This window comes from Chelonus insularis, unplaced genomic scaffold (genome assembly GCF_013357705.1).
Source record: "Chelonus insularis isolate UGA/USDA-ARS -01 unplaced genomic scaffold, ASM1335770v1 contig_3_pilon, whole genome shotgun sequence".
Lineage (NCBI taxonomy): Eukaryota > Metazoa > Arthropoda > Insecta > Hymenoptera > Braconidae > Chelonus > Chelonus insularis.
In genome coordinates, this window is record NW_023276556.1 from 3,135,086 (window position 1) to 3,162,587 (window position 27,502).

At 29.0% G+C, this 27,502-nt stretch overlaps 4 protein-coding genes across 9 annotated transcripts; 1 reads left to right on the top strand and 3 right to left on the bottom strand.

The window, feature by feature from the left end:
* On the bottom strand, positions 1-27,376 carry LOC118068630 (cell adhesion molecule 3-like). Of its 3 annotated transcripts, none has more exons than XM_035086158.1 (7): positions 26,998-27,376; positions 26,793-26,933; positions 6,764-6,972; positions 5,772-5,907; positions 3,500-3,633; positions 1,876-2,182; positions 1-1,205 (listed from the first exon to the last, which is right to left on the bottom strand). In XM_035086158.1, the coding sequence occupies exons 3-7, from the start codon at positions 6,941-6,943 to the stop codon at positions 1,102-1,104; spliced, it is 861 nt and encodes a 286-aa protein (XP_034942049.1). In that variant the 5' UTR covers positions 6,944-6,972; positions 26,793-26,933; positions 26,998-27,376; the 3' UTR covers positions 1-1,101. The 3 variants fall into 3 exon arrangements, with proteins under 3 accessions (XP_034942049.1, XP_034942047.1, XP_034942048.1); XM_035086156.1 differs by lacking the exons at positions 26,793-26,933; positions 26,998-27,376 and adding exons at positions 9,416-9,491; positions 9,574-9,698; XM_035086157.1 differs by having other exon boundaries at positions 26,793-27,376.
* Positions 12,745-20,987, top strand: Nhe2 (Na[+]/H[+] hydrogen exchanger 2). 4 transcript variants are annotated; one of them, XM_035086149.1, is made up of 16 exons: positions 12,745-13,657; positions 14,036-14,299; positions 14,955-15,151; positions 16,153-16,409; positions 16,520-16,737; positions 16,871-17,073; positions 17,188-17,277; positions 17,362-17,432; positions 17,801-18,016; positions 18,116-18,251; positions 18,385-18,540; positions 18,659-18,734; positions 18,833-18,934; positions 19,008-19,121; positions 19,223-19,540; positions 19,867-20,099. In XM_035086149.1, the coding sequence occupies exons 1-16, from the start codon at positions 13,234-13,236 to the stop codon at positions 20,097-20,099; spliced, it is 3,075 nt and encodes a 1,024-aa protein (XP_034942040.1). In that variant the 5' UTR covers positions 12,745-13,233. The 4 variants fall into 4 exon arrangements, with proteins under 4 accessions (XP_034942040.1, XP_034942038.1, XP_034942039.1 ...); XM_035086150.1 differs by having other exon boundaries at positions 13,234-13,657; positions 18,400-18,540; XM_035086147.1 differs by having other exon boundaries at positions 17,801-18,251; positions 19,867-20,987.
* On the bottom strand, positions 21,084-22,174 carry LOC118068631 (uncharacterized). Its single transcript, XM_035086159.1, has 4 exons — positions 22,063-22,174; positions 21,700-21,997; positions 21,557-21,625; positions 21,084-21,362 (listed from the first exon to the last, which is right to left on the bottom strand). The coding sequence occupies exons 1-4, from the start codon at positions 22,146-22,148 to the stop codon at positions 21,243-21,245; spliced, it is 573 nt and encodes a 190-aa protein (XP_034942050.1). The 5' UTR covers positions 22,149-22,174; the 3' UTR covers positions 21,084-21,242.
* LOC118068315 (uncharacterized) lies at positions 23,486-26,146 on the bottom strand. The gene is made up of 9 exons (XM_035085616.1): positions 25,944-26,146; positions 25,590-25,884; positions 25,444-25,512; positions 25,283-25,372; positions 25,178-25,228; positions 24,329-24,402; positions 24,038-24,100; positions 23,659-23,953; positions 23,486-23,575 (listed from the first exon to the last, which is right to left on the bottom strand). The coding sequence occupies exons 1-9, from the start codon at positions 26,144-26,146 to the stop codon at positions 23,486-23,488; spliced, it is 1,230 nt and encodes a 409-aa protein (XP_034941507.1).
* Positions 27,377-27,502: the final 126 nt, after the last annotated feature.

Consider the following 27,502-nt stretch of genomic DNA (forward strand, 5'->3'; position numbering starts at 1 on the left):
TGTAAAAAATAAATTATAACTGATTATTTAAATATACACTGACTATAATGACTTTTAATAAATAAATTTCAAACTTTTTTATTAAATCTTAATATCACTGAACTAAATGTTCATACTTTTCACAAATTCTTTGGTGATTTTTTCATAATTTTTCTTCTTGATGCATAATGTCGCAGAGAGTTTCTAAGAAAACAAAAAGGATGATTCACTCCTTTCCACTTGCTGACTTTCTCAACAAATGGTCTTTTGCAGAAAAGTCGTCAGTTTTTGAAGGAAAACTCCCTTGATACATAAATTCTCCTGTTTCCTATTTCAATCAATCTTAAGTTTTTTTCAACTCACTTCGCCCTTCTTCTTTTGGGAGTTTGCTCATCTTTCAATTTATGTACTGCTTACGCACTAGTTTAAGAACGTAGAAATACATACATGTACTTTATCCACCATCACATCAATTGCCTCACTTCTTGCTTAAAACCATTCAAACCCTACATCAAATGACTTTTCCTCTCCTTGACTTTTTTTTCCGGATGATTTGTCCTCATAAAAATCTTAGATTCCGACAGATTAACGTTTTAAAAGTGAATAAAAATTGGAGAAAAAATTTATATTTGTGTATTTTCATTCCCCCAAGTTGATTATCGACTTTCTGTCAGCATTTTGAAAGTTTAATATATTCATACTGATGTTCGACGATCTGTGAACTCTTTCCTGGAAATTCCCGGAGGATTTTGCTCCTGAAGTGGTAAGAAAATGATGTGAACTGATTTACAGTTGACGGATACCATCACACCAAAAATCAGCTTAAAGGTTTTTTTTCTTAAATTTTTTCAATCCTCTAACAACTTTTGGCAGTAGCATAATACAAAGAGAACTTATCAGCTCTTTGTGGAGAAAATGAGTGATGAATCATGCTTTGTTAACTTCCATAAACCTCTCTTGAAGTTTATTATTAAAAAACATCTTCAGAGATTGCAAATAATTAACACGCGAAATTGTACAATGTTCCATACAAGCACGGTTAATTTATACATTTATATGTATACATATACGTATAGAGAGAGATAGAGTTCCAAAGCATGCTTATAATAAACGAAACTTATTTCACAAAGTTTCAAGTTGAAGAAGCATAATAGTTAGATGTATAAATATGAGTTCAAGGATAAGATGCAGAGAGCTTTGGTTCAATTCCGAAGAAGATTCAATGTCTGTAAATAATTAAAATACTCTCATTTATTACAAATATCCATAAATTTATCAAAGTTATAACTAATTCAAATATGAGCACACATAAACAATAAACAAGCAGTAAACAGTAAAACAAATAGAGTTAGAGAGAAACTGTCTGTTATTTTAAAATGAATGGTTGTTTTTAAGTTTTTTATTTTATTTATGAAATACCTGAGTATGATTAATTATTTGTTAAACTCCTTTTGTTTGTTTGCTGTTCATTTTTGTCGCAAATACATTGCTAACTGTCATTTAAACCTCGTCTTCTCTCGTCACGTTAGAAAGTATAACGGGTGTCTGTTTGTGTAAGCCCCGATTATAACTCGAAAACCACTGAGCCAATTTTGATTCGGTTTGTTTCTCTTGATAGTTTGGTTACTTCTATCTAATATAAGCTATTTCCCTTCATACTAAGTTACACGGACGGTAAGTCAACCCATTTACACGCGGACTGAACGGACTGAACCACAGGAAGAACTAGAGTATAACGATATAATGGAAACAATAATATTCAATTTTAAGATGGAAATAGAGTTGAATTATAAGTGGGTTGATTGTGGTTGGTGATAATAGAACTGTGCCACTATTGTAATTAAATATGAAAAATGACATTTTCTCTATAGTGGAGATATTTATCAGGTCGTTTACCTCTTACGTCGAGGTGTCCATCGGGTTTTCGCTGGTCAGTTTGAAAGTTTGGAGGTGGTTGGAGGTAATTGATGCCCACAATCGTAGCTTCTTGTTCCAATCGAATGACTTTTGGCCTCTCTTCTTCCGTGCTCACTTCAGTGCTTTGCCAATAAAGATTATATATCGAAGCGCTACAACGAATCTTGAGCTTGCCGTACGTGAAATGCTCATGCGTTACAACAAACTGAAGACTCGTTTGAGCAATTTGCCACTCTGAATTATTTATATCCAATACATTATACGTGTGTACGTGGGCAGGAGAGGGCTGAAAATGAAAATCATTTTGTAATATTTTCAATCATTTTAAGAAAAAAATTAATTTTTTATGCTGTGATTATTTATTTTTGTTTTGAAAATGGTGTTGATTTATTTACTTTATAATGACGTAATACATATTCAATCGGAGAATTTGAAACGGAGAAATTAGATAACAATTTTTAAATTAAAGCATGTATAACTCTTGTAGATGAAAAAAGAATAAAAATGTTTTAAAAAGTTTTTTAGAGCTCTGGTACCACATTTAAAAAGAGTTTTTTGGTTTTTAATCTACATTTATATCCGACAGCAAAATAACCAAATAAAAAAATGTAAAAGCCTCCTTTTTTTACAATTTTTTATATGATTTGGAATCTATGAGTACTCTTCACTGAAATCGAGATATTCCTTTTGACTATGATTATTGAAAACTGAAACTTTTTTTTTTCAATAAAAACTAGATTTCTTGAAATTTTTTTATAATTTGTCATTGGTTCCATTCTGATATTAAGAAAAAAAACTATTAAGTTTATGCTTTTAAATGAAATATAATTTTCTTCCGCGCTTTTGAATCTATTTTCTGAAGTTTTGCAAATATTTTTTGAGAAATTTCTATGAATGAAAAGATTTGTTGATTCAAATCATACGATTTTTTTCTGGTGTGCTATAAAAAATGTCGGTGGTACGATATTTCTCTTACAACTAAAAAAGTAAATATAAAAAAAAATCGTAAAGAACTTTGTAAAAAGAGATTTAAATGAAAATAATACAAAAACCACAGCTTTAGATTATAAATAAAAATAGTAAAGTAATATTTTTTCTATTTGTCTTTATACATATTGTAATTCAACAGAATATCAATGAAAATTGAAAGGAGAAAAAGTATCTCTCAGTGAATATTAAAATGTTGACTATTTCTACTAAATTTACAGCAATTTAAATTTCAATTATTTTTAAGAGAAAGAATATGTAAATTCTAGAACAAATCTAATTTCTTATTGAGCTGAAAATTTATAAATACATTATTTTTGTAACATAATTGTATTAACGACAAATCTCAAGTTTTCGTATCATCTATGAAAACTTTTTTTATTTTTATTTCATCATAATAATAGTTTTAATTCTAGCACAGTTTCGCCTTTTATTTCTGAATTTCTTCTGATAACAATGTAATTAAATTATTTCATCAACACATATTCAAACTAGAATAATTTTGAAGTCCAATATAAATACAAAATTTATCGAAAATTATTTTTAAAGGATGTTAGATAATATTTTCAAAAAATTTCTCAAATAGATTAAAATATTTTTATTTTTCATCACTCACCTGTCGATCATTGACGTACCATGTCAAATTAGCAGCAGGTTTGCTTCTTCCCGATGTACAATTTACACGAAGAGTATCTCCAACTTTATATTTACGAATAAATCCATATATTTCTGGTCTTTGAGTTGGAAGTTCTGAAATATATAGATGCATATATAATAATTGAATAAAGGATATATTAAATCATTGATATCTACCAAAATAACTTATCAATCAATTTTAAGAATAACAAAGACCTTAGCATTATGATGAATTTATAGAAATCATTATTAAATAACAGATATATAATATATAAAAACAAAATGAATGGAATATTGATATATTCCAAAGCTAGTCGTTAATATCATACCGTAATAGTAAGAGAAATTATTTTAAGCATTTAATTTTAGCATTTGGCCAATATTCTATTTAACATTCTAATTTTTTATTCATCATTTGTATGGATATTTGTATAAATACAAATCAATTTTTCGATATGTATACACAAAAATTAATCAAGCGAAATGAATGTGAGTATAATGTAAATAATTTATGAAAAAATAATTATATGAAAATGGTAAAAAAAAGTTGAAATATTTCTCTTTAATTTAATTTTTTGGTATAATTTAATCTGAAACGGTTTAAATTGGTTTAATTGGAATTCCTGATAAATTAAGTTAAAAATCAAACTCTTACGACATCACAGGAGCTTTTATTTTTACATATCGAAAAGTTAGTTTAACGTGAATATAGATTGTACTTTGATAATCTAAATTGAGAAATGATATTAAATATAAGATGAAAATAAGTGGGACTTGAAATAAATTATAAAATTTATTAAAGAAATAATTTAGTTTTAAGATTAATGAATTTTCCAATAATTAATCGTTTAATATATAATTTATAATTGAATAGTCGCAAAATTTAAGTATAAGACAATTTTTTAAACTTCATTTTATTCTCTATTATTATAAAAAATGTTTTTAATCAGATATTATTAATTAAATATAATAACCTACTAAATCCTACTTGACCCTTTATATGTGTGACAAAATAAGCGAAGTTTAGAAAAGCCATAAATGTATTGTGCCGTGAATATGTAAATGAAATATTTAATTTTCGAGTTTGTAGATGATAAATTTTACGAAATTGGTCACGATGATAAGACTATTAAAATCTAATCCTTTCTCTACAACATTCTAAAAAAATTATTTAGATATTAATATGTAATAAACGAAAACTTAAATGCTATGATAGTTCTTATTAAAATAAAATTTAACTGAATGAATAACTCAAGCGGATACGAATTAATTATTTACAAGGGAGAAAATGGAAAAAAATAAATGCAAAGTGTCTTGATGCAAATCACTTAGTAGAGATTGATGTATATTTTTGGACAACAATAATATGTAACAACGGAAGCCATTTTGATTTAACTTTAGGTTGTTTTTTTTTATTCATGTGATACAAGAGAGAAATGTCAACCCACCACGAATAGTGTAATCACTCCGCCCGCATCACTCCATCAATCTACGTTTCTCCGCATTGCCAATCTATACCTTACCACATATCCCTCATCCACTCATCTTGAAATTCCACACAATAACATTTTCTCGTTCATTAATTACGAGTTTAAAAAAATGTCGTGCTGATTAATTATAGGTACCGCCTATGGGTGTATATTTGAGATTAATTAGCGACACTATCAGATCCGTTTTTCGCTTTGTGCAGAAGTCAGTATTGTTATACCATCTTATTCAAAGATATTTATTATTTCTAATGAAATTTACACATGAAACCCTCTAAAAATAATATAGTGAGCATAATGAATAGACTCTATTAGAAATGATCGGAGGCCTGCAATGGACTTAATTACTGTTGAGTTTACGAGAAAAACTTGAAAAGCGTCCTATCGAATATGCAGACAATAATCAATTGATAATTAATTTTTTCGCATTTTTATTTCAAGATAATTCAAGCTCTATTTATAGATTTTTAATTTATAACAATTAATGATTAATCATTTTATATTTATAAATATTATTAATATAATTAGGTTTTTTGGTTAATTGACCATCTTTCATAATATTTTATGATCAATATTTTTTCAAGTGTAAAAATTAATCTCTAAATTTAACATTCATTCGAAATTTTTGTAAATGAAGCAGATATAACTGAAATTCAGTCCATTGCAGGAAATACCTCTGATCTACTGCTGGATTTTTTTTTTCCTTTAGAAGCGGAGTTTTTTTGTTTTTGCAAAATAATTCTAAAGATCCTTGTTCTCACTTACTGGCTACATAAATTGTTGCATAGACAACGGCAGTATGGAAGGATGGAGCATCAGCAGATACCTCACAGCTGTATTCTCCAGCTGCATCAAGTTGTAGATTTTCCAAAGTAGCCTGCGTTGCGTTGCTTTTGGCTTTCTATTTACACAAAAGTAAAGGTACACAAAATAATTAGAGAACATAGGTAACAGAATGAATGCACAATTATGTTTGCAATATTATATTTGGCGATATGGCTTTCCTCATACATCTTGTATTACATTGAGCTTGAATTATTCAATATTAGTATTACATACGCAATATGAATGGATCATATGATTGGACTGTTTTTTCAATCAATTATTTTTTGAAAAATAAACCGGCGCCAATTGTTAACTGTGGGAATTTTTATGAGATTTTTTGAATAGAATTTATTGTAAATTATTTTATGGAAATAGACATTTTTCGGAAGACTGAATTTCAAAAATTCTCTGCAGAATGTAAAATAAATTGTTCAATAGATAACAATAATATATAAGCTCAAAAATGTGCATTATTATGCAATATTGAATAAAATATTGAATTTTTAATTATAATGGATTTTAAAATAACTTTATTATCATTTTATTCATTATAAAATAACTATAATATTTGACATGGGATTATTCATATAAATAATAATATAAAGTTTAAAATAATTATCATAGTTTAACAATAAACAATCATTTGGAAATTCAAAAGATCAATGAAATGGAAGAATACAATGAAAATTCTAAAACTTTATCGACAATAAACTGACAAGGTTTTATTTATTCATTCATTTTAACATGAAACATATGGATTTTTTCTAATGTCAGGTGCTTGGCAAAATATTTATCATCTATTTTATACAATTAAATTACTTGAAAAATAGTATAAAATTTAGATCAAAGGCTGCTTTGTATACTCAACTCAGAATATTTAATTCTAAAAGGAATAAAGTTAGCAGCAGAAATGATAATTCATAATTACTCACGTTAACTCGAAAGCTTCCAATAGGGAATACTTTAGAAGATGGTAATTCTTTAGGACTAAAGCGATAGAACTCTTTGCCATTCTTGTACCACTTGACCACATAGAGATCAGCATCTTCTAGATCATACCAACAGTTTAATACTGCTGAATCTCCTCTCTCAACAGCTAGTGGTGTCTTCATTCGTACATTACGAAGTCCCGAGCAGATTTCTGAAAAGGACCAAACCTTTTGTATAAAACATATTACGAGTGGTTTAGTTTATGTTAAATGAAAACCATTCATTTTATACTTTATACTCTCTTTTCTTTACTTTACAAGATTGAATCTTTCGTCTGCAGTCAGCCCATGAAGACTGAGATTCCTTACATTTCAATATCAGCATATAACATATTTTATCACTTACATTAATCATCTAATACGAATGAGAATCAAAGGAATTGTCGACTGTTCTGGTATGTTTTTCATTTCTACTCGATTGTTCACTGAATAATAGTTTTATAAATTTATGAGTTTCAATCTCTGTCTCTGTCAATGTATTTAAAAATTTTTATTTTATTTGTAAATTATAAAAATACAACGAAATAATATGTTCGTTTATATTTAAACTAAAGATTTTTTTTTTATCTATCACTGATATTATAATGAATTCTATTATTAAAGGAGCTTTCAAGTATAACAGTATTTTTTACTTTCATTGAATTATGTTACTCTATCATAATGGAGTATAATTCAAAATGATGGTTTTTTTATTTTTCAATTATTCTTATGTTCAGGTAAATGAGTTTTCCAAAATATAATTTATTTTAAAAAGAAAATCGTGAAATATCGTTTATTAAATTTTGCTCTTTCATTTATTAATTCAAATGGTTTGGTAAAAAGGAAATGCTTATCAAAAAAAATATTCAGTAAAATTTCACGCTTTTTGCATATTATTAAAATTTCATAATTAAAAATTCTTTCATTAAAAATTCAGATGCTTCAATGTTTAGTATTACATTGAAATATAAAAAATTCAATTTCGATATATTTTTGTTTGTAATAAGACAAAATTCATTTTCAAGCATTTTCATTGCATTTCGATGTTATTTTGAAAATAAATTTGTACAAAATTACACGACATTTTTGAAGTACAATTCAAATATATATTTTTTATTTTAAAGATATCATATTTTCAATAAAATAACACCATTAAATATCATGAAAAATAATTTTCTATCAAAAAGCATATTATTATTATTATTATTATTGTTATTATTATTTCATATTTATTAATTTTTTTTTGTTGGTAATAAAATATTCTTTAAATTTTCCAACATAATCTTTATTTCTAATAAAAAAAAGCTTTTGTTCTCAGATTACTTCTTTTTCACTTACAACTAATAGCGCAAAAGCATTAGAGTGACACTTTGAATTTTTTCTCTCTCCTGTTTTAATGTTCTTTTCATATTTATTTGAACGTAATCTTATCTATTTAAAGTAATACTTAATTATCAGATTAGTTTATTCAATCAATTGTTATAGATTGAATAGTTATTTTGCATAGACACAAATTTGCTCAATCGATCATCATTTCTAATCCAATAACGAAATGCATAATTCGATAATATTAATAATTCCAAATGCGTATTGCTAATATTGTTAACAAAATCAACACTGATAGTTTATCACCCATCTGAACTTTTGACGTAATGGAATACGCTAATTATACCTGGTGTTTATTACTTGTTGAAATAACTGACAACACAGATAAAAACGCGGCTAATTTTTGTTGCTTGTCACTGCGTCAATTTTTTGTCGTCATGTAACTTTTAATTGACAATAAAAGAATCAACATAATATTGAATAAAACATGAAAAAAATATTTCTCATCATTATTTACACTGGTCACTTCAAAATTAAAATAAATATTTGTTCATTACAATTAATGATGTGATTTGAATATTTTCAACTTCTATTTTCCAACGTAATTAAAAAATAAAAGAATTATTTATTATATGAAAATAATTGTATAGGATATAAATGACATTATGTCAACATTAATTAGCAAGTACTTTTCTACAATTTCAGAGAAATAATCTTCTTCTTTAAACAGATGTTGAAAGTCATTTGAAAAACATTTGTAACAAATTCAATTAAAATAAATTTTTGTTTAAATTAAAAAAGAATTTCATTTTAGCATTTTGTGATTGTTTAGCTTAATTGTGTATGCAGATACATTTTTAAAATTTTTCAATTATTAATACAACAAAAGCTCATAATTTTCATCAACTAATTATAAACAATATGTCGTTTATGGTCTGGTGCACATACGTAAACTGCCAGAAGGAATGTAAATCAAACTTTGTGTACTTATCGGAAGTCACGAAAGCCTAAGGCACGTGTAGAGACAATGTTTCAGATACCTTAACATTTATTCGGCAATTTATATCAAATTATTAATTAAAAATCATTCCAATTGAGTTGAGTGGTCTCGACAATTAATTAAATGATTGATGTGGAATAAAAAAACCAATCAATCCCGACGGCATATTTAAAAGCGTTTAAATTTTTATCGCAACACTCTACAAGCAATTGGGCGGGAAACGATTAAATTCAAAACTTTAATGGAATTCACAATAAATAAATGGAGTGGAAAACAATGAAAATACTCACCAACGATTAAGGTGAAGAAAACAATAATTTTTCGTTCCATTGATGTTAAATTGACTAACAAAAATGTTTTTTTTTTCTGTTTAATAATTTAAAATTATTTATGAAATTTAAATAAATTTTTTTCTTTCTCAAAAATTATCTATTGTTTTTAATATTACTGTGTTTTGTTCGTTATCTTAATTAGTATGCATCGCATGACGATCCTTATGCACGAAGGACCGACAACAGTCTATGGGACATCGCAGAGAAACATCCTTTATGTAACACCGACGACGATCACGGCAACTCGCCGTCGACGTTTGTCGGTTCAATGTATCCAATTCCTTTCCGACTTTCGCGCAGAATCAATTCCTCCCCCGTCAGAATTTGTATTCGCGCTTGCGCTAATTCAGTGCGAATATCCTCGCAACGATATGCAATACTTTGATGTCAAAATAACGTCAAAACTATCCACCCCTACTCTTCATGAAATCACGTATCGCTTTACGAATTCTATACAAAATATTGTAGAACTAAGAAATCAACCTCCTTGTACTGTTGCTAACTTCTTTCTTGGCTTGGTTTTTTTTTCTTCTTTTTTTTTTGCAACTTTATACTCTTTCATGTGTATATAACTGACAAATAAACTTTTGTATTAAAATTTCTTTTAGATTATTCTCTCGATACAAAAAGGATATGAATTGAATACGAAAGTTTTTCATTTCTAAATACTTAAAATTTATAATCATTGTAAAAAAAAATCCTTGTTTTTATTATATTTATATGAATATTTTTCTTCTGGAAATGAAGGTATTTTCAGAGATAAGATGTTTTTTTTTTCGGTGATATGATATACATTTTTATAATCAGGGCTTCATTTATTTTTTAATTTATCTGCACTTTTAAAGACTAATTATGCCCTTTTGAAGAAGAATTAGCTCTTGTTTTAAATGTTTTTTGTAGAAATTATATATAAATAAATAAGTATTGAGGATAAAGAGAAAAAATGAGGAGAGTTTTTACAACATATTATTCAAATAAATTAATAAAAAATTTTCAAAACTTTTCTTCTAATTATTTCCAAGTAGAAGCTATGAGATGGTAACTTTTATCACAAAATCCTTGACATAATTTTCCGAAACTGTGAAACAAAAAGAGAATTATATATTTTACAAGTTTTATATTAAAACGAGTAAAGCTTGAGATTTTTTTTTTATTTATTTTTAAACAATATATTATCAACAAAAATAAAATGTTATCTTTTTTGATAGTAACCATTTCTTTAACGATACATTATTCAAGGACTCTTCTTTTAACTCGAAAATAAACATTTTCTAGAAGAAGTATCGTTTTTATAAAACAACAATCCTCTAACATGATAGTCATAGCGAAATAAATTTTATTTATAATGTTTTTATTCATATATGAAAACTTATGGATATTTGCTGAAATTATATTTTCAAATTTACGCGTTCACTTTTATATACATTTTATATTCTAAACAAAACAACAATATTCAATAATCATTTTTTGTAGATAAATTATTGGAAATTATTTTTTCTTATTTTCATTACATAATGAACTTAATAAGATATCAAAAACGTTTTATGATAAAAACTCATTTTGTCTTATCAATAGAACAATAAACTTCATAACATAGGTCTGCATTTAATCTTGACAATTTATGTATAAATATTTTAATAAACTTGATGATATTAAAATTAATAAAGTTTTCATTACGTATAAGACCATTGAGCTCATCAAATTTTAATTATAAATGCTTGATTCTATAATTTTATTAAATTTTTTTATAATTTTAACAATTAATTCAATTAACAAGTCAATAATTCTCTTAATTATATTCAGATAAATAAATTTATTATGATAATTAATTTTTTGCACGGCAGAGACAGAAGTTTTTTTCCAGCTGCAGGGAACATTTTTCTGTTTAAATAAAAATCTTGTATAGAATATTTGAATAACAAAGTAAAAGAAATATAAAACAAAATAAAAAATGGGCATTTTTTTCCTATAAACAATCTGCTTTCTGTTAACTCTTGAGCATTAATAGCTGGCAAAACAATAAAAAAAAGTCGTTAAAAAAATATCATCTGACTTTGTCAAGTTTATTTAATTGATGGTTGGTTTTAAAGCATCATGAATCGGATTGTTTAATCCACAAAAAAAAATGATGTATTGAGAACAAAAATTGATGACTAATCGAAGACCATAGAAATTTCTTAATATACATTTTTTGTTTCCCTCAAATAAATCACAGAAAAGGAAAGGGTTATTCAGCATAAGATTTGTTATCAATCTTGCAAACTTATTGTTTCTGCTCTAAAAAAAAAATTCCCCCTAGGAGATTTATTTGTTATAAAAATAATTGGAGGGAAAAATTGTTTCTATTTTCATTATCTACTTATTAAATTAATTCACTGGAAAATAAGTATCCATGAATTAATAAGATGAACGAGAACCAGTTTATTTACCTAAAAAAAAGTTAATTGTAATCTCGTCAGTAATATACTAATACTTATAATATTTTTTTTGCGTGATAAGAAACGAGAAATGATTAAACGAAGAAATAAGAAAAAATTATCCCAAGACATTTCGACTAATGGAATATTAATCGAATTTTGTGAACTCCATCACATTGGCTACTGCACTCATAACAGGAAGTATGGACATAGTATGCTGAGTGCAAGAATAATCCATTTAGATGTATATATTGTGTAACAAGGTTGTCTAATAATTTTATAATACCATTATAGACTGCATAGAAAACATGAAACATAATTCAGGTACAAAACATATACGCGGACGAGAGGTTTTGTTTATAATAAAGTACTCTAAAATTCCAAAATAATTGTAGAGCAGAATGATGTTGAGCTGCATGTCATGTAGGAAGCGATTGAAAATTCTATCATCAAAACAGTTGATCATTTTCCCCCTCGGTGAAAATGGTCAAGAAAAGGATCATAAGCACATGTGCAGATGGAGTGGAACGAAATTAAAGCAGACAACACAATTGAAGCTCATGTTAAAACCCTTCGATTGTCAATAGATCGATTGGGGTGTCTTTCCCTGTGTAGCTCAAGCTGTATTGGCTCGAGACCGTGTGGAAATTCGTCAGGCGGCTGGCAGGAGAGCACATGCGCTAGTCCAGCAGCTGTATAGAGCAACGGATGTGCGAGGGAAGACGCCCTCGGGTTTTCGGAAGTAAGGGGATGGTGTTCAAGAATAATATTATATTGGAATATTTTTCCTCGACGCCTGCGCGGGGTTCTTCAGCAATGATCAGCTGACTCTGGAGTGGTATAGGAAAGTAGCTCAGTGGCGCCGCGCGAACCGTCGGCACCGATTCTTCTATTTACCCGTTACGTCGTTGATGAGTCCTCGACGAACGACGTCGGTGCCGACTGGGTGGCTTTTGGCACAAAAAAAGTGTACAAAGTGAAGAGGAGTGTTAATACTAAGCAGTTGAAAAAATCTTATGTGGTTGGTGTTGGAAATACGATGAGACCGAGAAGACGAGCGCCAAGCAAGCATCAGTCTCGTCGTCTCATACAACAGACTGGGTGTTCAACATTGGCATCCACTGAGGATGAGAACGAGGACGCAGCAGCGTCTGAAAAAATGCGAAAATTACGCATAATATTGAACATTTGAGCATTTATTTTTAACCAATTCTTTATTTAAATTGTGTTTCAAGGGAATAGCTTCAGGTGGTAGTGGTGTAAAAATGATCAAAAAACAAGAATAATAGACTTACTGTGTGTTCACTGCCTCTCTATGCGACTGCACGTTGCGCATATCCAAACATCCCACGTGAAAAAATGGCATCCCATGGAAACACATTTATTTTGTTATTTTCCCTGTATACGACGTGTTTACAATGCATGGCAAGGTCTTATGAACCAAGACAGTTATCACCGTCTAATGATGGTTCATCAGCCGTGGACGACCTTCCCATGCATGGACCTAGCGTTGATAACCAGGAATTACCTCAGGATTTAAATAAACCTTACCCTGGAAAGAGCTTTGGACCTATGGGACCCATTGATCGAACTTTTCTGGATAATTCAATGAGAAATCTTGAGAATGGCGGAGATATTGGAGATAGTACTGTTAGAGAGTCTGTTCCTGAAAACTATCCAGAAAAGAAAAAACAATACCAAGTATTTTCTGTTGAATTTCATCGTGTTGAGACTCCATTTATCATTGGCATATGGATCTTTTTTGCTAGCATTGCTAAGATTGGTAAGTCATCATAATTATTCATCATTACTCATTTTTTATCATTTATATCAGTTTGACTATCCGAAAAAAAACATGGATAGAAATGATGAGCATATCTCATAATCTCATAATGAGTAAGTGATAGCTGCTATCTCCTAAATACAAGCAAAAGTAGTTCAAACATTTTTCTTAAGGGCTATATAAGATATTTGCTGAGCTTATTTGCCAGGACTAACCGCACCTGGAGATCGCGCATAAAGGTCATATACAGACCGAGTTCTAGCCTTGACTGGCTGGCGCTCTAATTCGTAATAGCTATACATATTCATGAAATAACGTGCTAACAATTGCGAGGGCTTTCAAGAATGTGCTTAATCATGATTTTAATGATTTTCACAGGTTTCCACATGGCTCCAAAATTTAGTAAGATATTTCCTGAATCCTGTCTTCTCATTGTCGTTGGAGTAGTTGTTGGAGTTTTATTATTCCATGCTAGCAGCGTTCATGTGTCTCCATTGACACCGGACACATTCTTCCTCTACATGCTTCCCCCTATCATCCTTGACGCTGGTTATTTTATGCCAAATCGGCTATTTTTCGATCATCTTGGAACCATCCTGCTGTTCGCCGTCCTTGGAACTATATTTAATACTCTGTCAATAGGTACGTAATAACATAGACTGTTGTGGTTAGAAGTGAGGTAACTTTTAGATAAAGCGATGATTTTCTAAAGTGTAACTATAAAGTCTTTCATAACTGAAGATATATCGGTACAAATTCATAAATAGATATAGCAGTTGTGTATTTTCTAAATTTGCTGTGATATCATCATAACCATGAACTGCGTATCTATTTTTATTTTCACCACTTCTTATAGCCTTAATCTTTGCTGTCAATCTTCATCCACGTGTTGGTTTTCTGAATGATATTAAATCCTTTGTTTTTTTTCTAGGAGAATTGAAGTTTATTAGGTTTCATTTCCTGGCTTAATTTTGTTTTATTTATACTAAGAGAAAGTAATTTAATTTCGCTTTTTTTAATAAATTCTTTTATCCTCATAGAAACTGTAAAATAAAGTAGACTTTTTCAAATTTTTATTAATCCTTAGTCAATGTAATATGAAGAGAAAATTATTATTTACTCTAAATTACTTTCATCTTTTTTAAAAAACTTTATTTAAAAATAAATGAAAAGTTTTTCATCATTAAAAATCTTATTTACAATATTTCTATCTCCTTTTAATAATTTATTGATGAATATATGATTTTAAAATTAAAAAAAAATTCATTTCTAATATAACATATCTCTTTGAACTTAGGTGCCACACTTTGGGTCTTGGGAAAAAGTGGCCTCTTTGGATTCACTACGCCACTACTCGACATGTTTCTTTTTTCTGCTTTAATAAGTGCAGTCGATCCTGTGGCAGTTTTAGCAGTATTTGAAGAGATTCATGTCAACGAAATTCTTTATATAGTTGTATTCGGAGAAAGTTTGCTGAACGACGCTGTTACTGTCGTAAGTATATAATCCTATCAATTTTATATCGAGTTTCTAGGTATAATCTAAATGTCGCTGAATGATACGTTCTTCCTTGAGAGATTCATTAACATGACCTAGTTCCTCAGACAAGCTACTTACAATTTACAGAATATTTGTGACACTCGAAAGGCAATTGACAATTGACGTCTATTGACAACTTTATCTTTGAATACTTAGCAAACTTTACATCTCATTAATTTTTTACAACAATCGTTAAATGGACAAGCCTTCATTTGTTAAAATTTATTGAAGACGATTGTGTCTATTTTCAGGAATAGTACACGTCAACACTTGTGCTAAAAAATTTTTTATTACGTAAAATTTATGCTTAAGATATTATTAAAGTTCATGAAAATTAAATTCCTGGAAAAAATTGAGAAATTATATGAATCTTCTCAAAGCTTTAGAACTTTTATTATTATTTGTATTTCAGGATGTTTAATGGACGTGAATTATGTAACGTACTTTTAGCAATTTACAAATTAAAAATAAAATTCATAAAGATTCTATAAATACATAAATAAATAAATGATAGAAAATTGTGAATTAAATAATATTCCAAACAAATTGAAAGACAGATTGCCGTAATTTTACACGAACAAATATTTATTTTGCTCAGATAAAATAGCTTTTATCGAAAACGCTGATTCGGAACATCTATTTACTTTGAAAAGCTTTCAAGAAAATCATATTTCAAAAATTTGATTCATCAAAAATGATTTAAATAAATAAAAATATTTTATTGTCATTGTCATGAAACAAACATTTCATTAAATATTAAACCTTATAAAAAAAACTCTCCAAGTTAATATCACCAATCCTCTTTGTATTTGTTTTTTGACCCTCAACAGTTGAAAAAAGACACTACAAAAATAATCATATTAAAAATAATAAGCAAAAGGTTATTAATTAATTCACATTATTAAAAAAAGCAGCTGGATCCTGAGATTAATTAATTATGCAAATATAATTTCCAGGTGCTCTACCATATGTTTGAAACCTACAGTGAAATGGGTCCATCAAGAATAACCTACATGGAAATTCTCTCAGGTTTTGCATCGTTTGCAGTGGTAGCTATTGGTGGTACGATAATCGGTGTCATGTGGGGCTTTGCGACAGGCTTCGTCACTCGATTCACTTATCAAGTCCGCGTGATCGAGCCCATCTTTATATTTGTTATGGCCTATTTGGCTTACCTCAATGCCGAGATATTTCATATGTCTGGAATCCTCGCGTGAGTTTTCATTGTAGTGGATATCTGCATTAATCCGTAGCAAGGATACAAGACTACGAACAATCGATAAATGGTCAACTGTTATCAACCATTACCTTTTTCATTTTCAGCATCACTTTCTGTGGCATTACTATGAAGAACTATGTCGAGGCTAATATTTCCCACAAATCTCATACTACTGTAAAATACACCATGAAAATGTTATCAAGCAGTTCAGAGACCATCATTTTTATGTTCCTGGGTGTTGCAACTGTCACCAATAGACATGATTGGAATACCTGGTTCGTTGTAATGACTATTGTTCTGTGTTCGGTCTACCGGATCGTGGGTGAGTTGTTCTAGTCCTACACAAAGCATGCAATGACACAGATTATTATTAATAATGTAGGATCAAATAAAAAGAATATAGAAGTTATATGTTACAAACATTGATTGCATGTTTTGCTCTACATTTTTTATAGGCGTAATGGTACTTACTGCAGTGGCTAATCGATTCCGTTTGCACAAGCTGGACAAGGTGGAAAAGTTTGTCATGTCGTACGGTGGTTTGCGTGGGGCCGTGGCATTCGCCTTGGTTCTCCTCATCGACCCACACCACGTGCCTCTACAACCAATGTTTGTTACAACCACTATAGCAGTTATTTATTTCACAGTCTTTATTCAGGTAAATATGCCAAGTATGTAATTTAAGGGATTACGCTAATTTGTCATTGAGCAGCGTACTTTCATTGATTTCTCATGTGATATGTTTGTTCTAATTTATTATTCATTCCACCAGGGAATAACAATTAAGCCACTTGTCAAAATATTAAATGTCAAGAGAGCTGAAAGGAGAAAACCTACGATGAATGAGAGGATACACGAAAGGGTAGAAAATTTATTAAATCATTTGCTGTAATGATATATGTTGTTTGGGAATAAATTAAATATTCATCTTTCGTGACATGTTTAGATTATGGATCACATAATGGCTGGTGTCGAAGACATTTTAGGCAAACATGGAAATTATCATCTCAGAGATAAGTTCGTATTATTTTTTTAGTAAATCAAATTTTTTCTGAATAAACATCATTATATAAGAATTAATTGGATTGTTACTAAATTGTTATCACATGATCATTCTGTTTATTTATTTACATAATAAACCATTTTACTTAACTTGAATATCATTTGTAAATTATGGGTTTTAACAAAATAATATCTACGTTTACACTAAAATCAACTTATCAACTACTTTAATATTTTTGATAAAATCAGGAGTTTTAATCGTAGAAAATATTTTAATAACGAAAATCAATACCGATAATTGTTTTCAACACGAAGAATTTTTATGAATTATTTGAAGCAGAAACGAGAGAAAAAAATTTAATCAACTTTCTATTGAATTCCAGATTCAAACGATTCGACAACAAATTCATTCGTCCATACTTAGTGAGAAATCACTGCGGTGCTGAGCCAAAAATTCTCGAGACGTACTCAAAGCTGGCAATGAAAGATGCTTTGGATTATATTCGGAGAAATGCATCTACCATTGGAAACATCAGTGGCACTGAGAGTATGTCAGCGATATTTCGCAATTATAGCAACACAGGACAATTTAATTCCAGGTGGGCAGGACAAAGACGGCTGAAAATAAGTCAGCATCGAGTTACTCCATTAGCTAAGGAAAGTACATGTGCCAGTAATTTTCCTTTTGTTCATTCAAGTCCAAGTTGTAGTCAACTGGAGGCTGGTTGGAACATTGATCTCCAAGAGCTTGAATACTATCCCTCAAAGAAAGATTTAACTGATGCGCGAATCCATCATTTACTTGCCGAAGAGCTTTGCAAGCCGTACAAAAGGGTAAGCTGATAATTGGGATTGATTTACTATCTACTACTCGATTTCTCTCAATATCATACTACTAATGTACTAACCTTTTATTTCTCTTCCTGACGTCATGATACCCGTTCTATTATTGAACATATTCGGCTAGACTTACGTGTTTCAGCATCGCCGATTAAGCTACAGTCGCCATGCCGTTAACGATCGCGATTTATCTACTCAAGTCAATTATAAAATGCACATGAATATTCGTCGCATGATGGGTGAGCACAAACATCGACACAAACGCAGTAAAAAAATTCTTAAGGTAAGCTTGTTCCAAAGATTTTTCTTCATCCCAAACAGCAGTGTTTTTTCATGTTGATACTAACATGGTGGCTCTTAATCATCAATTGTTTTAATTTTTCTGATTACGTTATGTATAGGATGGTAGTAAACAGAACCATGTCAGTTTTCCTGAGCTTCAACAACAAAATGGGTCTACGAAATTATTTTCTCAAGGTTTGTAACATGTTCATAAAATCACCACCGAGTTAACCTAGACAATTGGTGATATACTTTGTTTTAATGATACTTAAGAAAGTTTTTATTTATTCCAGATTATATGGATGGTGTTTTATATGAAGTTGATAATGATGACGACGGTAAACCAGCGCGGGATTCTGATTGGGAGTCGGCAATTACTTTTACAGCTCGATCAGGTAAATAACGTCATAAAATCCGTTTATGTAAGTCCTAAAAACCGTTGACATAACCACAATGGAACTTTTTTAGATTCTCATCGGGATGGTGAAGGTTCTCATTACGATAATTATCCCAGTGCTGATGACAGTGATGATGACGATCACACAGATAGTGGGATGATGAGAAGACATAGAGAGTCTGAAGGTAATTGTGTCAAAGAAGAATAAAAAAAAATCATAGTTTATTTTTACTTTGTTTTATAAGAAACTATTGGTTATGGGAAAATATTAATTTTCCTTTTTTAGGCGATGCGTATAGAGTAACAACCCCAACTGCGACGGAAACTATGCTTCCATGGAAGCGTGAGGACGATTATGACTCAGCAAGACCAGTGAAGCAAAATGAATTCCCAGCGTGGTGTTCTAATAAAGAATACATAGCATATAGCTCACCATCAGCAACATTTTTAGGTGGTATTGAACAGCCTAAAGTACAATCCGTGATTGGCCTTTTTCGTAAGGACAGTGCGAGCACTTCGGATAATTCTGGATATCCTGACCTTAATGAGAGTGATCGATTTTCGGGTATCAGGTTCACTAATGGAGTTTCATCTACGAATTCAGGTTAGACTTTAATTACCATCAGAACGACTGTTTGAATTAAAATATTTATTCATGGATATACCAATCGAGATAATTATGAAGTAATTATCTTTCACTAAAATAATAAAAGATATCTCAAATAAACTTTTTTAGCACAAGTCAGATTTCATTTATATCTTTTATCAAGCATTGAAATCTTTATGAGCCAAAAATTCATTATTTCTTTCTCTGAGAGTAATGCCACAGTATTCTTTAACTGAATTTTTTCCCTACATTTCTAAATGACCATCATATTCTTTTGAAGTATTTGAAAGACCAATTTCAGAAATAAAACTCTAATCTTCCAGATAAATCAAATAAAGCCAAACGAAGGGGATCGATGATGGAACTGAGTTCTGCTGAGTCAATACACAATGAAAAAGCAAACAATGGCTCGCATTCGTTGCCAGAATACTGGAACTCTCAGAGGTTACGCTTACAAACGACTTTTCCAAGTACCACAGTACAGAATGCACCGAGTCTGTCAACAGCATTGATCTCTTCGTCGACAGAGTCTTCAGAAGATTATGAGGAGGATTGACCATGGATTGAGACGTCTTATCTTGAAGGACGTCCACGGCGTGAGAGTGATCTACGTTCAGTTTTGTCGGCCTTATTTCGCCGACCAAGTGCTCCTGTTTGAAAAAAATACATATTTTTCACGTTGACTCGTGGGAGCTTTTAAATAAATGCTGGGAAAGCAAAGTTCCAAATAAAGTACGAATTAGGACATTAAGTCCTTTTTAAAAATGATCGCATTGAGGTTTGTAATATAATTAGTCTAATTAAAATGCAATTATTGCATTATCTGAAGAGGTTGTCAGTCAGAGACGCTGTGAACCGCTTTGACATGGGTGCCTTTTTGTACAAAACTCGTTTGAAAAGAAACAAGTTCATCACTACTTGACAATGATTAGGCAAAGGTTGTATAAGTTATTAAAATAAATGAATGAGAAATAAATAATAGAAGTGAAAGAAAAAATTCAATGAAATGTTGCCAAAGGCCATATCATGAAAAAATTGTAACTCCAAGGAAATTTAATCAATAGTGGTTTAGTTTATCTCTATCATTTTAATTATCAATCGAGTGGCATTAATTCATTTTTAGCTGATTTTAGATTTAATAAATGTACCACCCAGTGGTGAAAAAGAAACCAAAAATATTTTTCTTTATAGTATTTATAGAGAAAATAAATTTTCAAACAATATTTGAGAAAAAAATGATAAAATCTTCATGAATTGTAAGACAATGTAACAAATTCTTGACGGCGTCTTGTGTACGAGCGGTCGTCTGCGACTGAAATGGATTGGTTTTCAAATGTAGATAATATAAATACCAATAAAAATTTAGACATACCAGACTAGATCATCTGCTGGAGTAATCTTTACGCTGTTAATTTGTTAAATAAATGTTTTATTTCATATCTCATTCTTTTCAGTATCCTACATATTTACCATTTCCATGTACATAATTTTAAAGAATCTTTTTTTATAAAGACATCACTAATCAAGGCATTTATAGAAACATGTTTAATTAATTTTTTTTAAATTGAAATATGTGGTATAGATTTTGATCAACTATTTCGCCGTTCTTTATAAATACTTTTTTATCATCAATTTGGATCATGATTGTTAAATAAGTTACAATGATCCCACTTATCTAATTAAATTATTTTGATTAAATTTAAAAATTAACTTTCAAGTATTTATTTACCTTTTGTATTAATTGATGATTCAATTGTATTGAATTACATAAATTAATTTCTACTGGTTGTTGCAACAATTGGATTGAAAGATTTTTTAGCTGCAATATTTTTTCAGTTAAATACAATACTGCTTTTTTAACAAGTTTAGATTTCACTGGTCAACTAATTTAAACTCCAATCTCATTACTTCCAATGAAAGTAATATTTTTAAAAAATATTCAATAAAGTCAATTAAGTATTTAAAATATTTCTTATCGTTGACCAGTGTAAATTGATTTAATAAAAATATTACCATATCTTTATACCCTTCTGGTCGTTTCGAAGCCCACAGCTCATGCAAAACAATTGCCTTGCGATTTGCCTTAGAATAAAATATAAAAACTGATAGATAAAATATAACATTTTTTTATTTAACTAATTAGAATAATTCAATACCTCACGACATGTAAAGTCACAAATATTTATTACACTAAACATTTGTATCAAACGCAAAATAAGCCAGCCTGGAAGTATAATCAAGACGTCACAGTGTAATGTCCACAATCGTAACCATTTTCCGCTTATATTAATAAATAAAGTATACATATTAACAGTTAATTGCGAAAACTGCATTATTAACACAAGCAATATTGCCAATGAAAATAATTCATTCAACATCTTGAGAAGATCTTTAAGATCTAGATAAAAATGGCAAAGTTCTTTTAATTGAATGTCTACCTCACGGGGACTTAGTCTGAAAATGTAAGGTAGTTAAGAGAAATAAATCAGTTGAATTATATATAAACTCCAATTTATTACCTAGTTTTGTTTAATCCTTCGTGAATACATCTGACCATGTTAACATCTGGTAAAATTCTTAAGCTGTCATTGATAGATTTGAACATTGATCCAAGGGTTTTTAAAATGTAGCTATAAATTATGATAATATTAATATTAATGCAACGAAAAGTGTTAAATATTAACCAAGTAGAAAATTCGACATTTTTGAAAGCCCAGTTAACCCGTGAGCGTTCAAACCACATCAAAAAAAAATAAGAAGCATTGCTTGTTACTACAAGGATAACGATTTGTTTGAGATATTTTTCACTGATTTCTTGCATCCCTAGAGATAGTGCAATATCTAGAGTATTCCTTAATGATTTGCACAGCTGACGTAAGTTGTTTTGATAAATAACTGCATAGATCCAAACTATCGTGTTGATAACATACTCTAGACACAAACCAAACAGATCTGTAAAAACTATCACAGTGCTTTCCTGAGATATATCTAAGGATAGTCTCAACATAAGTATTCGAATGAAGCATATAGTGTAAAGCACTATCAAGAAAGAATTATAAAATATTCCCATGTTTGACTTATTTATGATAATTGTTTTGTCAAGATAAAATGGACACAGACCAATTAATTTCCAGTAATAAAATATAATTAAAAGCATACGAGAATTATTTTTCATGATTGTAAAAGTGTGAAGTTAAGTATGAAGTTTAACTTCAACTTGAGTTATCTTTACTTTGAATATTTTATACTCGAATAGAATTAATAACATAATGGAAAGGAACAAAGAAAAAAAAAGTAATATTCAGAATGATCAATTACTCAAATGGATTACCGGAATTAATCTTTTCTTGGTTTTGTGTTAAGTTTCATAGTTTTAAGCATTCGTTTGTTGTGATGATAAATGAAAGATTCTCAGGACTTGAATGATAAATTTTTCAACAAAAATATATTAGATAAGTTTTGTTCAACTTTTAAACCACTTATAAAACTTGATTAGAATCATTGACAATGTCTTATTGTTTACTAATCAAGATCTTGTTTATAAAGTCCATTAATTGATAATAATTACTGATATAATTATTATGACATCACCAAATTATTTTCCATACCATAACTTTGATTATTTTCATCGGACATAACAAGCAGACCAATTAATAATTAAATCATCAATTATTTGGCTAGTCAATATCGTCTACTAAATGATTTTGCTTGTCAATTTGCATCATTATTGTCAAATAAGTTATAATCATCCCAGTCACCTAATGAATAATTCTCATCAAAATTCAACACTAATTACAAAACACTAATTTACCTTGTGTATCAATTGATGATTCAAATATATCGAATCATACAATTTTATTACCATTGGTTGTTGTAATAACTGAATCGAAATTTTTTTCAGCTGAAATAATTCACTATTATTAATTTTGCTCCGTCACTTTCCTACGTAACTACATTATTCACCCTATCTTTAGAACCTTCAGGTCTTCTAGAAGCCCAGAACTCATGAAGAATAATTGCCTTGCGATTTGCCTTTAGAAAATTTATAAAAATTAATTACCAAAAATAGACACAATACTTTTTTCCATCATTATAAAGGAAGGATTGTAAAAAACCTCTTGACATGTAGCATCACAAACATTAACGATACTGAACAATTGTATAAGACGTAATAAAAGAAAAGCTGTAAGAGCTGTGAGACCTCGAATACCTCTCCAAGATCGATGCCGTCCGTTGTTAATAAATATTGATATCATGTATGTATTAAGAATTATATGAAAGAGCTGCATTGTTAAAGCAATTAATAGAGGTAGTGAAAGTAATTCACTGAACATTTTGACCAGATGTTTAAGATCAAAATGTAACTGGCTTAGTTCATTTAATCGAATGTCTACTTCATGAGGACTTAATCTGAAAATGATAAACAATAACTTATTATGAATTAATTGAATTAGATAATTAATTACAATATTAAGACAATATAAGATTAGTTACCTGATGGTTTTTACTTTTTTGCGAACACTGTGAGCTATTTCAACTTCAGGTAAAATTTTTAAACTATCATTAATGAACATAAATAATAATTTAATAACATACAATGTATAATTATAAATAATAATAAAATTTAAACTGATGCAACGTGGAATATCAAAGGAGATCCAAACGAAAAAATCATAATCAATAAATTCCAGATGATCGTACAGAAGATCCAAACAAATCACAGAAATAAAACCAATATTAATTATTATAACAATTAAATGTATCTGCCAGTAAATGGTTTTATACATTTCACGCATTCCAAGAGAAATTGCAGTTTCAATAACATTCCTTAATGATCTCAAGATGAGACGTAATTGATTCTGATAAATGATAACATACAGCCAAATTATAATGTTTATTACAAGCTCTAAAAATAAAGCACAAAAATCAATACAGAAAACTATTACAGTTTCTAAAGGAAGTCTATTAGAAGTAATCCTTGTTATGAAAACTCTAACAGTACATATTGTAAATGTAATTATTAAAAATATGACATATAATGTTCCCACTTCCGATCTTTTAATTATTTCAATCTTGTGGATATTAAATGGACATAAACCAAAAATTTTCCAGAAATAGAATAAAATTTTTGACACCGGAAAATTCTTTTGCATGTTGTACTTAAATTTTAATAATAGATTAGGTATTCGAACTGAATAAAGAACTGTTGTTTTCACACGGAATGCTTAATACTCCAATTGCATTAATACAGCAATTTTAAGAAACGATTGGATGAACATAGAAAACTCATATGCTAAATTGCCAATTACTTAAATGCATCACTAAAAATTATTTATTTCTTTTTTATTATCAAAGTTAAGTTCATTTTTTTTTTTTAATATCAATCAAGCAAAAAAAAATTCAATATTACAGATTGCATGCAATATTTTACGTTCAAAAGTTTTCCAGCTAAATAAAAAAAAATCATTTTAAAATAAATTAATATCACTCATAGTACATGAGTAGAAATTCTCTCGTTACATTTATCGGTGCAGTACATATATATTCATTTTATCCATCAATTTCTGTCTTTTCAATGCAATAATATTTTGAAATACTTCAGAAAATTATTCAGATTGATGTATCAAATTCGACCTTATCGATTTGAATAATGATGATTAAATAAGTTATCAATAGTCCACACATCTAAATAAATTATTCCTTTTAAATTAAATATGTAACTAACAAGTTCTTATTTACCTTATAAAATATTTGATGATTGAGATTTAACGAATCATATAAATTTATTTCCAGTGGTTTTTGCAATAATCGAATCGAAATATTTTTCAACTGTAAAGATTATCTTTTTTAATTTGATTATACATCCATGAAAATTTTAAAACAATATTGGTAATTAATACCGTCTCTCTATTTCCTTTTAATTTCAATGTGCTCCATAATTCGTGTAAAATAATCGCTTTTCGATTAGCCTTTTGGTAAAGAGCAAAAAAATAATTATTAAAAAGAAATGTTTGTAAAATATGAATTAGTAAAAATTATTTACAACCTCCCTACAAGTAGCATTACAAATATCCACCACATAAAATATCAAAATCAGACGTAAGCCAAGCCAGCCTGTAATTCCAAAAATACGTCTGGTAGTTTTCCAAGATCGGTACATTTTTGTATTTATAAAAATCGCAATTGTATACACATTAGCAATCGACTGCGAAAATTGCATCAAAAGCGCAATCAACATTGGTAATGAAAATAATTCATTTATCATTTTTGCAACGTTTTCAAGATTTAAATGAAGTTGGAAGAGTTCATTTAATCGTGAATTAACTTCACTGGCATTTAATCTATAATTTACAATAATGAAAAAAAATCAAGATCACTTTGATGAAGTTTGAAAAAATACCTTATTCTTGTTACTCCTATAGAAGGCTTTTTGATTACATTTAATTCTGGTAGAATACTTAAACTTTGATTAATAAATTGAAATCCATGTTTGATGAGACTTAAACACCAAACATACATTATTATGACATTCATACTCAGACAGCGTACTGAGTTGAAAGGTATCCAAATGGAGAAATCGTAATTCCAAATATCCGAGTACATACATAGGATTTCAAAAGTGATAATAAATAAAAACATTAAATTTATTATCAAAACTATAAGATGAAGGTTACGAAAAAGTTTTTTAGGTAGTTTTGGCATTCCGAGTACAACTGCAGTGTCGATAATGTTTCTAAATGAATTTAAAATCTTACGTACATTATCTTGACGAACTAGAGCACAAACCCAAGTTATTGAATTAACAATATATTCTAAAATAAGTCCAAGAAAATCTGAGTAATAAATAATAGTTGTTTCGTAGGACGATTTCCATATAGAACGTGCATAAAGAACTCGACCTAACTCTACTTTATACATCATTAAAAACATTAATGTATAAATTGTTCCTAACTTTGATCTTTTAATTGTTTCTGTTTTATCAAAATAAAAAGGAAATAAACCAAGTAATTTCCAAAAATAATACACAATTCGTGATATTGATATACTATTTTGCATCATGCAATAAATAATTTCAATTATAATATTAGTTTCTATCAGTACTTTAAATTCTGAATATAAACTTCAATTGAGTTAATAGAATAATGCAAAATAGAACACTGTAAGAATCAATATGTAAAGAAAGATCCATGTTCATATTGATAACTACCATTTATCTTTCTTCATTTGTATAGTCATGTGTTTTTCTTACCTTGAAACAGTTGATCTAATTTTGTTCAAAATTACTCTCATGTTATTATATCTTCATCAATTTACAACAATAATTTCTTCATTCTTCGTAACAACAACAAATATTGTTTTTCGTTCTAATAGTATTACTATACACACACTACTGTAACATAATAAACTCATTTATACTGATAGTATAACACAACAGTCATTTTTTACAGACTCACATCAATTTGGTAATGTATCCAAAGCTTTATGTGTAACTAAAATGAATTTTCATTAAGTATCACACATAAATTTTCGTAATATTTACAACATCTTAGGCATTTGATTACATGTTTTAGAACAAAGAATAATGTATATCATAGAAATCTTATTCTTGAAACTTTATGATGCACTGATTGCGTAGTATGTAAACCGGCTATGTGTGATGTTAGATGTTGTTTAATTGATTGATAATATGTGATCCTTGTAAAATCATCTTGTCTTTCCAAAATATTGTTTATTCTCTTCCGAATAAATTTTGTTTTAATAATAAAGCAGTTATTTTATATAAAATGCTCGATATTTATAATTACGATAGACGGCAACGCTACACATAGTCGGTTTATGTACTAAATGCTTGCTTTGTTGCGATATTTTGCGATTCAAGTTCTAAGATTTGATGATATTCTTTGGTTTGTCAACACCGGCATCCCGCCAATTCGATCTATTAAAACATTCTTGTTACAG